This window comes from Hetaerina americana, unplaced genomic scaffold (assembly GCF_022747635.1).
Source record: "Hetaerina americana unplaced genomic scaffold, ioHetAmer1.1.p SCAF_2, whole genome shotgun sequence".
NCBI classification, from domain to species: domain Eukaryota; kingdom Metazoa; phylum Arthropoda; class Insecta; order Odonata; family Calopterygidae; genus Hetaerina; species Hetaerina americana.
The window spans coordinates 67,048,949-67,062,020 of NW_027286763.1; the positions used below are offsets into that span (position 1 = coordinate 67,048,949).

At 38.8% G+C, this 13,072-nt stretch overlaps 1 protein-coding gene across 1 annotated transcript; it reads right to left on the minus strand.

Moving 5' to 3' along the window:
• Positions 1-10,768: 10,768 nt before the first annotated feature.
• Positions 10,769-12,795, minus strand: LOC139687898 (uncharacterized). Its single transcript, XM_071585232.1, has 2 exons — positions 12,699-12,795; positions 10,769-12,190 (listed from the first exon to the last, which is right to left on the minus strand). Exons 1-2 carry the CDS (start codon positions 12,708-12,710, stop codon positions 11,078-11,080), a joined length of 1,125 nt encoding a protein of 374 aa, XP_071441333.1. The 5' UTR covers positions 12,711-12,795; the 3' UTR covers positions 10,769-11,077.
• Between the last annotated feature and the right edge of the window lie 277 nt (positions 12,796-13,072).

Consider the following 13,072-nt stretch of genomic DNA (forward strand, 5'->3'; position numbering starts at 1 on the left):
GATGCAGCACGAAAGCCATCCTACAACACGGAAGCCAGGACACAACAAGCAAGAAATTGAAACATCACTACCACATGAAAATGCACCACAAAACACTCTACCCCCAAAGAGTCTGTAAAAGGAATGGAATGCGACCCAACGTTGCAGGTAGCAGGAATTTCCCCCCGCGGAGAGGGACGAGGGATTGAAAGGGAAACTTAAAAACAGATGAACAGAACACGAATGAGGTCATTCGGAAAGAATGGGTTATTATAACAAAACACACAAGGTTAGTGGAAGAGCATGCATTTAAGTAGAACTAATTATTTTTTTGACGCTGAGGGTGGCAAGTGGAATTTTTGCTATCTATTACCCTGCAGTTGCTATCCCGTATTGTCCGTGGGAAGAAGGAGTCCTTGAGTCGGCTAGTTCTGGCATCTATTTCCCGAATTTTATATGCATGATCCAAGCGACCAATGTATGTAGGAGTACGAATAATTTGCGAGACCTCGGTGCTGAAACATGCGCATCTAAATTTATTTAATAATTTCAATCTTGCATTGAATCGTCTCTCAGCCAATGATTCCCACCCCAAATCCATGAGCATTTCGGTGACGCTTTGCGTTTTATCGTAGGAATTTTTTACAAAACGGGCTGCCCGGCGTTGAACCTTCTCAATTTCCCGAATGAGACCTTTTTCACTCGGATCCCACACGCTGCATGTGTATTCTAAATGAGGCCTTACAAGAGCGTGGTAACAACGTTCCTTGACCTTCGAGTCACTTTTGCCGACAATGCGTCTAATGAATCCCAATTTTTTATATGCTTGACCACAGACTTTACGTATGTGAGTCCCCCAAGTTAAGTCTTTAGTGAATGTGACACCTAGGTATTTTACCGTATCAACTACTGCTAGGTCACCTCCAGATAATTTGTAAGCAAATCCCGTTGATCTTTTAAAGAAATTTACCACTGAACATTTATTATAATTTAGAGTCAATCCCCAGTTAGAACACCATTTAGTAATGCAATCTAAATCCTGCTCTAGAATAAAACGATCCTCATCCCCAGATATCTCCCGATAGATCACCGTGTCATCCGCGAACATCCTAATTTTAGTTTTCACTTCGCGGTTCAAATCGTTAACAAAAATCAAGAAAAGCAACGGCCCGATCACACTTCCCTGATTTACCCCCGACGTGACTCGAACGCTGTCGGAACTAGCGCGTGTTAGGTAGGGTTATCCGTTATCACCGGGGCCGTTCAACGTGTATGTGGAGGAAGAGATTAAAGAGGCATGGGAAGACCTGGGGGTAGGAATGAAAGTCGGTGGGGAATACGTAAAATCAGTTTGGTTTGCTGATGACCAAGCTTTAATTTGTCAGTTAGCTAAGGGGTTGCAAGCATTACTGAGTGAATTGTAAATTCAGTGCGACATGTATGGGATGAGAATCAATGTTAATAAAACAAAGGTTATGCGATTTTCTAGAAAGAAAAAGGCTAAGCTAAACATTAAAATAGGAGGGCAAAAACTAGAGCAGTCAGAACGGTTTACGTATTTCGGAAGTGTTTTGGACCAACACGATCAAAGAAGTAGGGACCTACGAAGAAGAATTGAACTAGGAAAATAGGCTTTCACAAGGAGGAGGCAGTTGATGGTAGGAACGTTGAGTAAGGATCTTAAGAAAAGACTCGTAAACACTTTGATATGCGGCGTATTTATGTTCGGTGCGGAAACGTGGTCACTGAAGCAAGATGAAACAAGTAGATTGAAGGCTTTTAAAATATAGGTGTGCAAAAGAATGGAGAGGGTAAAATGCAGCTAAAGCACAAAACATTCGGAAGTACTAGGTATGGTGGGCGAGGAGAGGGGTTTGTTGGGAGAAATCCTAAGGAGGTAGGAAAACGTGGATGAAGGGCGTATTGATCGGCAGTGGGATGTTGTAGACTGTAATAGAGGGGAGAATGTTAGGCATACGAGGACAGGGCAGGAAAAGGATAGGAATGTTGGACGGGATAAAGGAAGGAAGGAAGTAAACAGAGACGAAGAGGGACTTGATATATAATAGGTTGGTGGATTGCGTTTTGTTAGGAGTCAAAAATATGTGTTTGGTAGTTGTGTTCATCCAAAGCCTACCTTAACCAACAGATTACTTAATAAAATAAATAAATATATGTATACTACCTTTTATACTACTACATTTTTTAAATTGATCAAGCAGTGTTTCAAAGGCAAAAATATTTCACGGGCAAAAAATGAAAAAAATATTTTGCCAAAATTATTGCGACACATGAAAGATAAACTTTTGAATTTTGAATCAAATTTTGATCATTCTACGATTAAAATAAAATGAAAACCACCACAGGTCAGTGAGGCACAAGTTCCTTACAACTATTTGATGATAATGATAGACATTTATCAAACTATTGTATCGTCAGAAGTGTTCAATAATTTGAAGGCAGATTTAAAAAAATATTAAATCGGATCAATAATCAGAATTTGAAATGACTAATTGAATATTTTAAAATTTCAGCAAAATCATTATATTTCATTGTAATGTTAGCAGCAATAAAATTTTTTCGTTTCGTCAACCAACTCTTCCTACTACATCTTGCATAATAACTACACAATCCAAATTATTTAATTTTAACATTACACAGGAACATGTAATTATTCAGAAAACACATGCAAAAGTGGAGCTATAAATAGGATACAAACTAAAATTGAAAAGCGCGTTCACGTTAAACCATAAAAATTTAAGAAAAACTTGTGGATTAATATGACGTCTACTCAAGCTTAACTGTAGATGAGAAATTTTGTTTACGTTTGAAATGACCTGTTTAACATTACCATTCGCCGTTTGGCGGGATTTCGTGTTTGAATGTATATATATATATATATATATATATATATATATATATATATATATATATATATATATATATATATAGTATATATATATATATATATATATATACTCAATTGGCTTGAAATATTGGCTTCATTGTCTGGTTCTTTTACTCGAAGACCGCAATGAAGTTATTCAAATAGACAAAGTGGTGTAACTTAATCACTTATATATTCTAAAATCTACATCTAAAGTTAAAACACTTCAAAAATGTGAGGAAAAAGACAAGTTAACGGTAACAGCACTTAAAACTTCTCACGTAATCTGGCGGGGATAGAATAAATGCCATGCAGCTCATTTCTTTCGAAAGGTTAGCCGAATGAATGGTGATATTGAGAGAGGAAAAATGCATTTCCATCTGGGTTCCTTATTTAAGTTGCGTGCGTGATTTACTCATTAAGTGACTTGAAGAAACATTAACAATGCAAAGCCTGCCACAGGCTAGCAATATCAGCTTTTTACTATGTAAATAAACGATTACTCATTTCGCTCGGTCTATTCTCTCTGGTGTTATACGTTTCCATTATCCATAAATGGCGTGACGGGAATATAAATTTTCTTTCTTGAAAAATACTTTACATATTTATTATCTATTGGCCAATTTTAATGGTGTATGACAGTTTCACACCTACCCTCCTCGTGGACAATTCCGGGATGTTTTACCGGGATCTCTATTCTAGTGTCCCAAGGTTGCTAGTGTAAACATCAGCATGTGTGTGTATATATATGTATATATAAAATTAAAATACAAAGATATATATAAAATAAAAGACACAAAATAAAAATTTGAATCTTTGAAACTTCGGTGGATCTACAACCACCATCTTAGGAGGGAGAATAGAAATGCCTTGTTTCATCTTGTCTAGAAACATATAGTCTTGGAAGAATTTATATATATATATATATATATATATATATATATATATATATATATATATATATATATCATTCCATAATCTACCGGTTAAGGTAGGTTCTGAATGTGACACTACCACCCAATTGCCGCCCCACTTGGGTCATAAGCCTTTGCAGTCGCATCACTGAGGAACAGACGTTGCGTGGACTACCTTTCGTCTGCCTCCTAACCTTCGACCTATTTGGCATGGGTGACCCTAATAGGAGCAATTATTACTGGTTCCGCCAGCACAGCTCTAGGGGTCATCGGAACGCACAAGCTCTCCCACCTCAAGGTCTTAGTCCATGGGAGGGATATATACGTATATAAAACATAAACATAGTAATCAAACCGAAGGTCGTTTTGGTAGGTGATGATAGAGTTCACCTAGTACTAATCCCGACGGCGTGTGAAATTCACACCATCAGGGTAGGGGGGCCAGTTCTTTCCCTGTGCCGGTTATGGTTTCCCAGGAAGATCTGGTACCCGAAAATTCACACATCTTGGGTGGACCTCTAGGTGTCCAGACACTTTCCCGAAAATCGAACCCAGGGCCCTCCGGTCAGTAGTCCAACGCGCTACCCCCTTGACTACCGCGAGCCATGAGTGTATATATATATATATATATATACATACATACATATATATATATATATATATATATATATATATATATATATATATATATATATATATATATATATATATATATATATATATATATATATATATATATGTATATACATATATCTCAGGTGCGGGTGGGAACCGGGAGTCCGGATGGGCAGTGTTAGGAAGAGGTGTAAGGCAGGGTCTTTAGTCTGTCAGTCAGCCATAGGGTTGCAAGCATTGCTTAGTGAATTGGAAATTCAGTGCGACAAGTATGGGATGAGAATCAATATTAATAAAACAAAGGTTATCCGATTCTCTAGAAAGAAAAAGGCGAAGCTAAACATTAAAATAGGAGGGCAAAAATTAGAGCAGGTAGAACAGTTTACGTATCTCGGTAGTATTTTGGACCAACACGGTCAAAGTAGTAGGGACGTAAGGAGAAGAATTGCGCTAGGCAAAGAGGCTTTCACAAGGAGGAGGGAGATGATGACAGGGACGTTGATTAAGGATGTTAAGAAAAGACTCGTAAAAACTTTGATATGGAGTGTAGCTATGTGCGGCGCGGAAAGGTAGTCATTGAAGCAGGAGGATAGACGTAGACTGGAGGCTTTTGAAATGTGGGTGTGGAGAAGAATGAAGAAGATGAAATAGACCGAGAAGAAAACAATTGAGGACGTAATTGGTATGGTGGGCGAAGAGAGGGGTTTGTTGGGAGCAATCCTATGGAGGCAGGAAAAGTGGATGAAGGGGGTGTTGACCGGCAGTGGGATGTTGAAGACTGTGATAGAGGGTAGAATGTTGGGCAAAAGAGGAAAGGGAAGGAACAGGACAGGGATGTTGGACGGGATGCAGGGAGGAAGAAAATACTCAGAGATGAAGAGGGACGTGATGTAGAGTAGGATGTTGTGTTTTGCTAGGGGTCACAAATTATTGAATTAGTAATTATTTCCATTCAAAAACCTACCTTAACCGGTAGATTACCTAATAATAATATATATACATATTTGTATTGTGTTTTGTTAGGAGTCACAAAATATTTATTTGGTAGCCGTGTCCATCCGAAAACCTACCTTTACCGGCAGATTACCTCATAATAATAAAATATTTACGCATATATATATATATATATATATATGTATATATATACATAAACACACACGTATAAATAAGAATATCTAAACTAAGGAGGTCTGGTGATCTCCATTTCATCCCGTTAAAGGCGCATAGGTTTTTTTAGTTATCCTCTCCTCTCAATTGCGCCTTACCTATCTAATCGTATGTGCTCAACCTGAACTTCACACCAACCGGTCCCTTCGAACCGTTCTTTAGATCCATCTGCCACGCTCCATCCGTCAGCGACTCACTTCCGGTGAAGCATTCAGCCGTAGGCGGATGGATCTAGCGCCCTTCGCCGAGGTTGACTAAGCTGAACCCGCGGATAATAGAAAATAATAGCGTGCAAAAACTTGAGGTACCTGAATAGGGAGAGAGAGGTTTCAGAGAAAAGAGTGTCAGGAGAAGGGATATGTGAAGAGAAAGGTTACACAGTGCGTTTCATTGCCTCTTTGTCGAAACCAAGAAGTGCAGGTGTCTTTCCGGAGAGTTGACCCAGGAGCTCGGGTTTTTAAGACGGGATGACTTTCAGGCTGAGACTGCGGAACAGACTCGCGCCATTATTAATTCCTAGGACGTTCGTATTGAAAAAAAACACCGATTACGCAAGTATTTTTTCCTGTTTGAGGGGATTACTTTTTTTTCTTCCTCTTTAGCTCCTTATAGGTTTTATCTCATTTTTTCAACGCTCTACGTGACCAAATTGGTATGAACTTGTTTTGCGACCTAGTCTTTTTTACATTTCCTAGTAGAAGGATCGAATGAGCAGTCTTCACGTTCAGATTCCTTTGATTATGTCATAGAATTGTCAGAGAAAGTATCTACTTAGTTCGATCTCAACACTCTTTCCCTGTTTCGCTAATAGAATAAAGCATTAGCGTGAATGGTGTCACCCAGATATTGATGTTGTTTTACTTCTCCCCCGCAAAACCTTAATTTTATACTGTTTTCAATATCATGATAAATCAATAATTTTAAAGTTATGATAACGTTAAAATAAATTAATAACACTTATCTATGTAGTTGATCATATGAACGGAGCTATATATAGATTCATATAAAGCGAAGTCGAAACCTAAATCTTTGGTAAATTAACGACCGTTTGTCATTGGAGTGCTTTGCAAAATTGAACATAAGCTAGAACTAATAATTCATGTAAAACCTGCATTCTGCAAAAGAGACTGTTCCTAAAATTTAACGGCAGCTCTCACTTGGTTTGCTAGTCATTTCTCACTTATTACAAAGAAACTGCGGGAGATGCCGCAACAGTAACTTTTAACGGAGTCATCCGCTAATGTGCATTTCAATGCAGCAATTTCAGAGTGTAAAAATCATTCACCTTGACTGGGATTCAAACCCATATCCCTCAATATCCAGTCGAGTGCTTTAGCCAGTTAAGCTATCGAGGCGTCCTCTTACACTCTTCATAAAGCTTTGTTTAGACCGGAGTCAATGAAAAAATTCTCGGCTTCATCATATTCCATTGATTTTTATACTCTAAATGAATTCGAATTCTATTAATACTATAGCTAATATCTTGCCTCCTACTTCTCCAATTTTTTGGCCGTCAATCGTTAGGGCGCCTGATTATTTATTCCTACTCCGTAACCAAAAAGTCAACTTTCTCAACTACTCATATATATATATATATATATATATATATATATATATATATATATATATATATATATATATATATATATATATATATATATATATGTATGTGTGTTTGTATGTGTTTTAAAATGGCCACCAATACTAATAACAATATGCCGCTACTCTTCGTTTTCCAATTTGCTAACTCTTCACTCTTCATGTCGTTAATTATTACTTTTTCCATCTATCCTATCCACGGTCTTTCTTCATAGCTATACTCGTTTAAATTACCCTCAATGACTCTCTACATTAGGTCATCGTGTCTTAAAGTGCGTCCTATAAAGCTATACCTTCTTTTTTTCAGATTAATTCCATTTGGTTTTCCTCATTCTCCTGTTCCACAACATTTTCATTGTTTCCTCTTATTCTCTTTACGACTGTTATTTTTAAGTCATTAAGATAAATTAGTACATATCTTTCAATAGTAGAATACATTTTTCCGATAAAGTAGAACATGACGTTGCCAATCTTTCCTACATTTTTCTAACGTAGTGCATTAAAAGTCGATGATTATTTGTTACTTAAATAGTTAAGAATATAGCGAGAAGAGTAATTTAAGTTAAATTTAAATATGTAAATAAGTATATTATAAGCGAAAGTGTGATTTTATATTTAAAATGTCTCTACATGTTTCCGTTTCACACCAAAAAATGTGGGTGGAACATATAATCCAGTCATTTTACAAGTAAAGCTTCCTTATGGACCAGCAAAATAATATTTTTTTCAAAATAAATTTTCAATAACTGAAAGTAGAGTTAATTCGATACGTACCATTTACGGATTTCTCAGCGTATCTCAAAATCCGGAACATCTTGCCAGCTTAATGTTTTTCCAAATCACCTGAAATTGGTTGGTATCCCTGTGTCCTTATAGAGCTTCTGTAAACCACTACCACGGTACTTAATACAAATTTTGATTAAATAAATGAGGCCTCACATCGAGCTTAGCTCTATGGTTGGTAAGGTTCGCGCCGATATACGAGATTTTCATAAGAATGCATAATATCTTTTGTAGGTAGGCCAACAGTTAAATTTATCTAACTATCCTTTGGATGGAAAGGTATCTAAATCGTAACCTTTACTTAAACACAGTATAGTAACTCATTTATTTAAAAATTACTAATAAAATAATGCTAATGTTATCATTTAATCTCTTTACGTGCTCTAGCAATATTTATATTATGATAAAATGTATTGGGTTCCCCTGGTATAAAATTTATGATTTATTATTTATCGCCGTTAAAAAAGTCTTTACAATATTGTGCAATGGAAAATTGTCGATGTAGACTGTCGAATACATATTAACAATAAAACAAAGATAAGTTTCATGACAACTTGAATTAGGTTTATTGAGGTTAACTTTGTAAAACACCATTTTAATAGAGTAAAACCTTTGCATTTTCAAACAACTTTACTCGCGGAACCACCAGTTTTGAGACATACCTGTATTTCCCATAATTTTATGCAGGTTAAATCTATTACGGGTGAACACAGCAATTGTGGAGTAATATTATAGCTTCATCAACAAAAGTAATGTAGATGAATATGTGATATCACATTTCTTTGCACTTTTTCGCAATTGCTGTCAGATGTGGCGTCACAAAAATGATGTCTGGAAACCATGTAATAAGTTTTACTCCTCCCATATTATAGTTGCTTCAACAGGTTTTTGACTATTCCGTCAATTATTTCCTGCGGTGTCTCCTCATTGTGAAAGTAATTGAAACGCTGAAATATATTTCTGCAAGCTCAAAAAATAGCAAGTGTTCATTAATGAAAAATTTGCAAGGCAAATGATTTTAACACTTTAAAATTGCAGCATTGCTTAAGTAAATTTCACTTCTACCCTACTACTTAATTGCACATGTTCCCCCGCAGCCTTCGCAGCGGTAAGTTCTCTATCGGCGGACGCTCCTATACGGCTTCTATGGCGGAAATCCATGCCGTTGATTTTTCAGCCGGCATATTCTGGATTTCATATGATAATTTGTCAAATGCTAGCTTGAGCCTGGATATATCGTAAATAAGTCACCATTAACAAGTAGTGTTTGTAAGATGTTGGAAAACTACCATTGACTTTTGATGTGAAAGTGCCTTCGTAAAAACATTCACCAGTTGTTCACAGACAGGCAGTTGCATTAGTCTACATAAAAAGGTGAAAATCAGGGGAAAAAATGAGTGTCGAAAGAATCTCTCCAAGGCTTAAAAAAATACCTTCGAATACTCCCCCTTTTATTAACAAGCCCAGCCAATTTCTTCTGCAAGGGAAGCAACTTGAGAGGAAAGAAAGGGGGAACGTCCTCGCCTTGTTATCACCTATTAACTTAACCGTCAACGTCTATACAGTTGCTCACTGGCGTGAACAATACGAAATTGATCCCTCGTGCTCCATTTTTTGCTCCCTCGCCCACTCACACCTTTGGAGATATAGCGAACACCACGCGCACACGTATGTGTCCTTCCCGTCGGAATATGCCCGTGAAGAGAGGTTTTCCTCTGTGAAATTGCCTCACATACCGCCTCTATTTTCTCGTTTCGAACCTTTCTCTTTCACCTCTCGGCCCCCCGGTCTCTTTTTCTCTCCCCGAAACACTCGCTCTCCAATCGCCGGCGAGGGACACTTTCTTCTTCGCCGGACGTCGCCTGGTCAGAAGGAAACTCCTTGATGGACTCCATCGAGGTGGTGTAAAAAATATGGGATCGTTTTTAATCCGTTCACTTTGAGTTGAGATCTGTTTACTTGTCCACTACGGTGAAGGGATTCATTTGCGTGCATCGCGATCTCAGGAAGCCGATGATTTCCACGTGCCCGGCGGCGTCATTGGGAACGGTAACTGTGAAAATGAATGACTCAGCTCTCAAGCCAAAAAAGAAGATTCGTTGAGTCATAAAACTTTTCGCGTTCTTAAAATTTAATGTGCGCGAGTATTGGCTCTCTAATGGTAGAAATTTCTTGGTATGTTTGCTAATAACTTTCTGCATACTTTTTCCCCTCATGGTGAATTTGTGTATTTGTGTTTGTAAAAATATGTATGTGCGAGTGAATTCGTGTATAAATAAATTTATATATAGATACATGTATTTATTATATTGATATTTACAGAAAGGGCATTGATCTTTGAGAACACGCACACTCATTTGTATTCCGAAAGATCAATGCCCTTTCCATACATATATAAATATGATATCCCTGTTGGTTTTGAATACATTCACCGTTCAATGTATTTAAATGAATACAGGCAAAATTCACCCGGTAAAAAAATACATACATTGATTTTGTTTCATCAAAGTTCATCCATGAACTTCACTTTGGTAATAATCTGAATTTTTTCAATTTATAATATATAAACAACCTTGCAGTTTTAGGGAAGATGCTTTTATTATCCTCATTTTTCCTTGAATATCTAATGAGTAAATAATTTTGTTCCGAGCTCTAAATAAATTACACTTTCTTTTGAAGGTTAGAAATAATAGTAACCAACATGTTAAACAATTTTTAAAATATTTAATATATTCATAAATGTAAATTTTTTTTCGATTTTTTTCATGGGCTGCTAAGGTTAAAAGAACAAAACTAGATGTATATAAAAATTTTATTGGGCAATTATCACAATACAGATGAGTGACAGGGCATATCTCTGAATGTATTGACGAGTGATGGTGATGAAAACATTGTGATATGACTACATGACATCGATTACTTTGGAGAGTGACGATACTATTATGAATGGTATCACTTTACATAGTTATTCATGGCATGATGAGTTTTATTAGGTGACAGTGCTCACTGTGAAGCCAAGGAACATCGGGCTATAATACTTCAACCATCCGATTTGAAAACGTTTCCTTCATTTCGAAGGTCTCATTCCGGATTTCATGGCCAAATGAATGATTTCCTCATGGCGATGGCCCCTTCATCCTGAGTACCCGGACGTGGTCCCACTGCTTCCGCTGCTACTGGCAACACCTGCATATCCTCCGTCACTGTATCCTTGCAAACTTGAACCCCCGTACCCTCCGCTAAGTCCTGAGCCGCTATAACCCGCTGCCTGATTATTATATGTTCCAGCCGATCCCGCACTTACCCCCCCATAAGAAGCAGAAGGAGCCTTCGCCGCCGTTGATACAGGAAGAGCGGAAATTCCCGTGGATGGTTGGAAGTGAGAGGATGATCCCCCCGATAATCCAAGGGAGTTACTGTAGTAACCTCCTCCTCCTCCCAGGGCAGGTGTGAATAGCCCATTGTAGCCGCTGACCCCACTTCCGCCAGAGCTGTATCCGCCAGAGCTGTATCCACCGAGGCTGTTTTGGCCCAAACTTATTCCACTACCGCCAAGGGCCGAACCTAGTCCAACGCTGCCTCCGTAACCACTAATGCCTAAGTGCGGCTGAGCGGCTACCCCATAGCCTCCATATCCTCCTAAACCACTAAGTGCTGAAACGGTAGGCAAGCTACTATAGCCTCCAAGACCGCCGTATCCTCCATAACCTCCTAATCCACCCAACCCTTTAAACCCACCGTAGCCCAACCTGGCTCCATGGCCTAAACCTAAGGCTCCTAATCCTCCGCCGATGCCGTAACCTTGCCCAAGTCCAATCCCGTACCCCAAACCTGTTCCAAGACCGTAATTGGAGAGGCCTAAGCCCCCAACTCCATGTCCAAGCTGTATCGCTCCAAGTCCATGACCGAGACCAATACCTCCAAGACCGTGAGAAGCTCCAAAACCGCGCCCTCCATATGCGGCTCCTAAACTTGCCAATCCGCCACTTCCAAGTCCATAGGATCCGGCACTGCCCCCATAGGCACCTAGTCCACCGATATAATTTCCAGCGCTTCCTAGGTATGAACCTGTGCTTCCACCATATGAGCCGGATCCTCCTCCGATTCCACCGGAGCTTCCAATGTACGACGCGCTGTTTCCATAATTGACTGGCACTGTTGTCCTTTTATCTTTAACTGACGTCTTTGCGGCCTCCTTTTCCTCCGCTACTGCCGCAACCAATAAAGACGCCACCAAGATTAATGTCTGAAAAATAAACGTTGAAGTAAGAATATAATCAAACAACTTTATGGCTCCTGTTTTAAGAGACATCAACGATCGAGTTTTATCGGGCGTTGAAGTTACCAAAGAGTACGATATTAATGCGCTGAATTGTTATATACAGGATGCGGCAACATAGCTTTCTTTTTTGAAATGCAAAGCGCTTTCAAAAAAGAAAGTTATGCTGCCGCACCCTGTATATATGCATTACTTGGACGAATGTAATGAGATTTTGCTATCTGCACTTAAAATATTGGTTCATGGACGAAAATATTATGACTTAGGAGACCAATCGTCTCATTCTGAGGTGCTTGTTGACTCCTCGAAGTTAGACCATGGAAGTTATTTGAAGGACCAAGAATTTTTTTGCATTAGCAAGATATAGTAGTATAACATTAACTTCTCCGTAAAATGTATTAGGTCCCATAAAAATCTATAACCCCCTCTAGATGCACATTATAAGTTATCACGAGTGCTGTGAAGAATAACGTACCAGCGGCTTCATGTTTTGCTAAGGCTGGTCCCACCAATGCGAGGAGTACACAGAGGAAGATCCTTCTTCAGAAATGTTTAAGCGACTGAAGTTCAAGAGCATCCGTTGACTTTTATATAGCGGCGCAGAAAGAGAGAATCCCTCATCTAAGGTCACCTTTCTCATCCGAGCAACTAGCCGTTCCACCCCCCTTACTCTCCCCTATCTCCCCACCACTCTGAACAACCCCTTCACATCCTCCACTTACTTTCAACCCCCGCCCCCGACGAGACTAAGCCCATCCCACGCTCATCCCTCACCAATCCCCACTCCCAACCGCACCCAGTGGCCTAAAAAATAACGCATTGCTCCCAACGGCATCCTTCCTCTCCCAG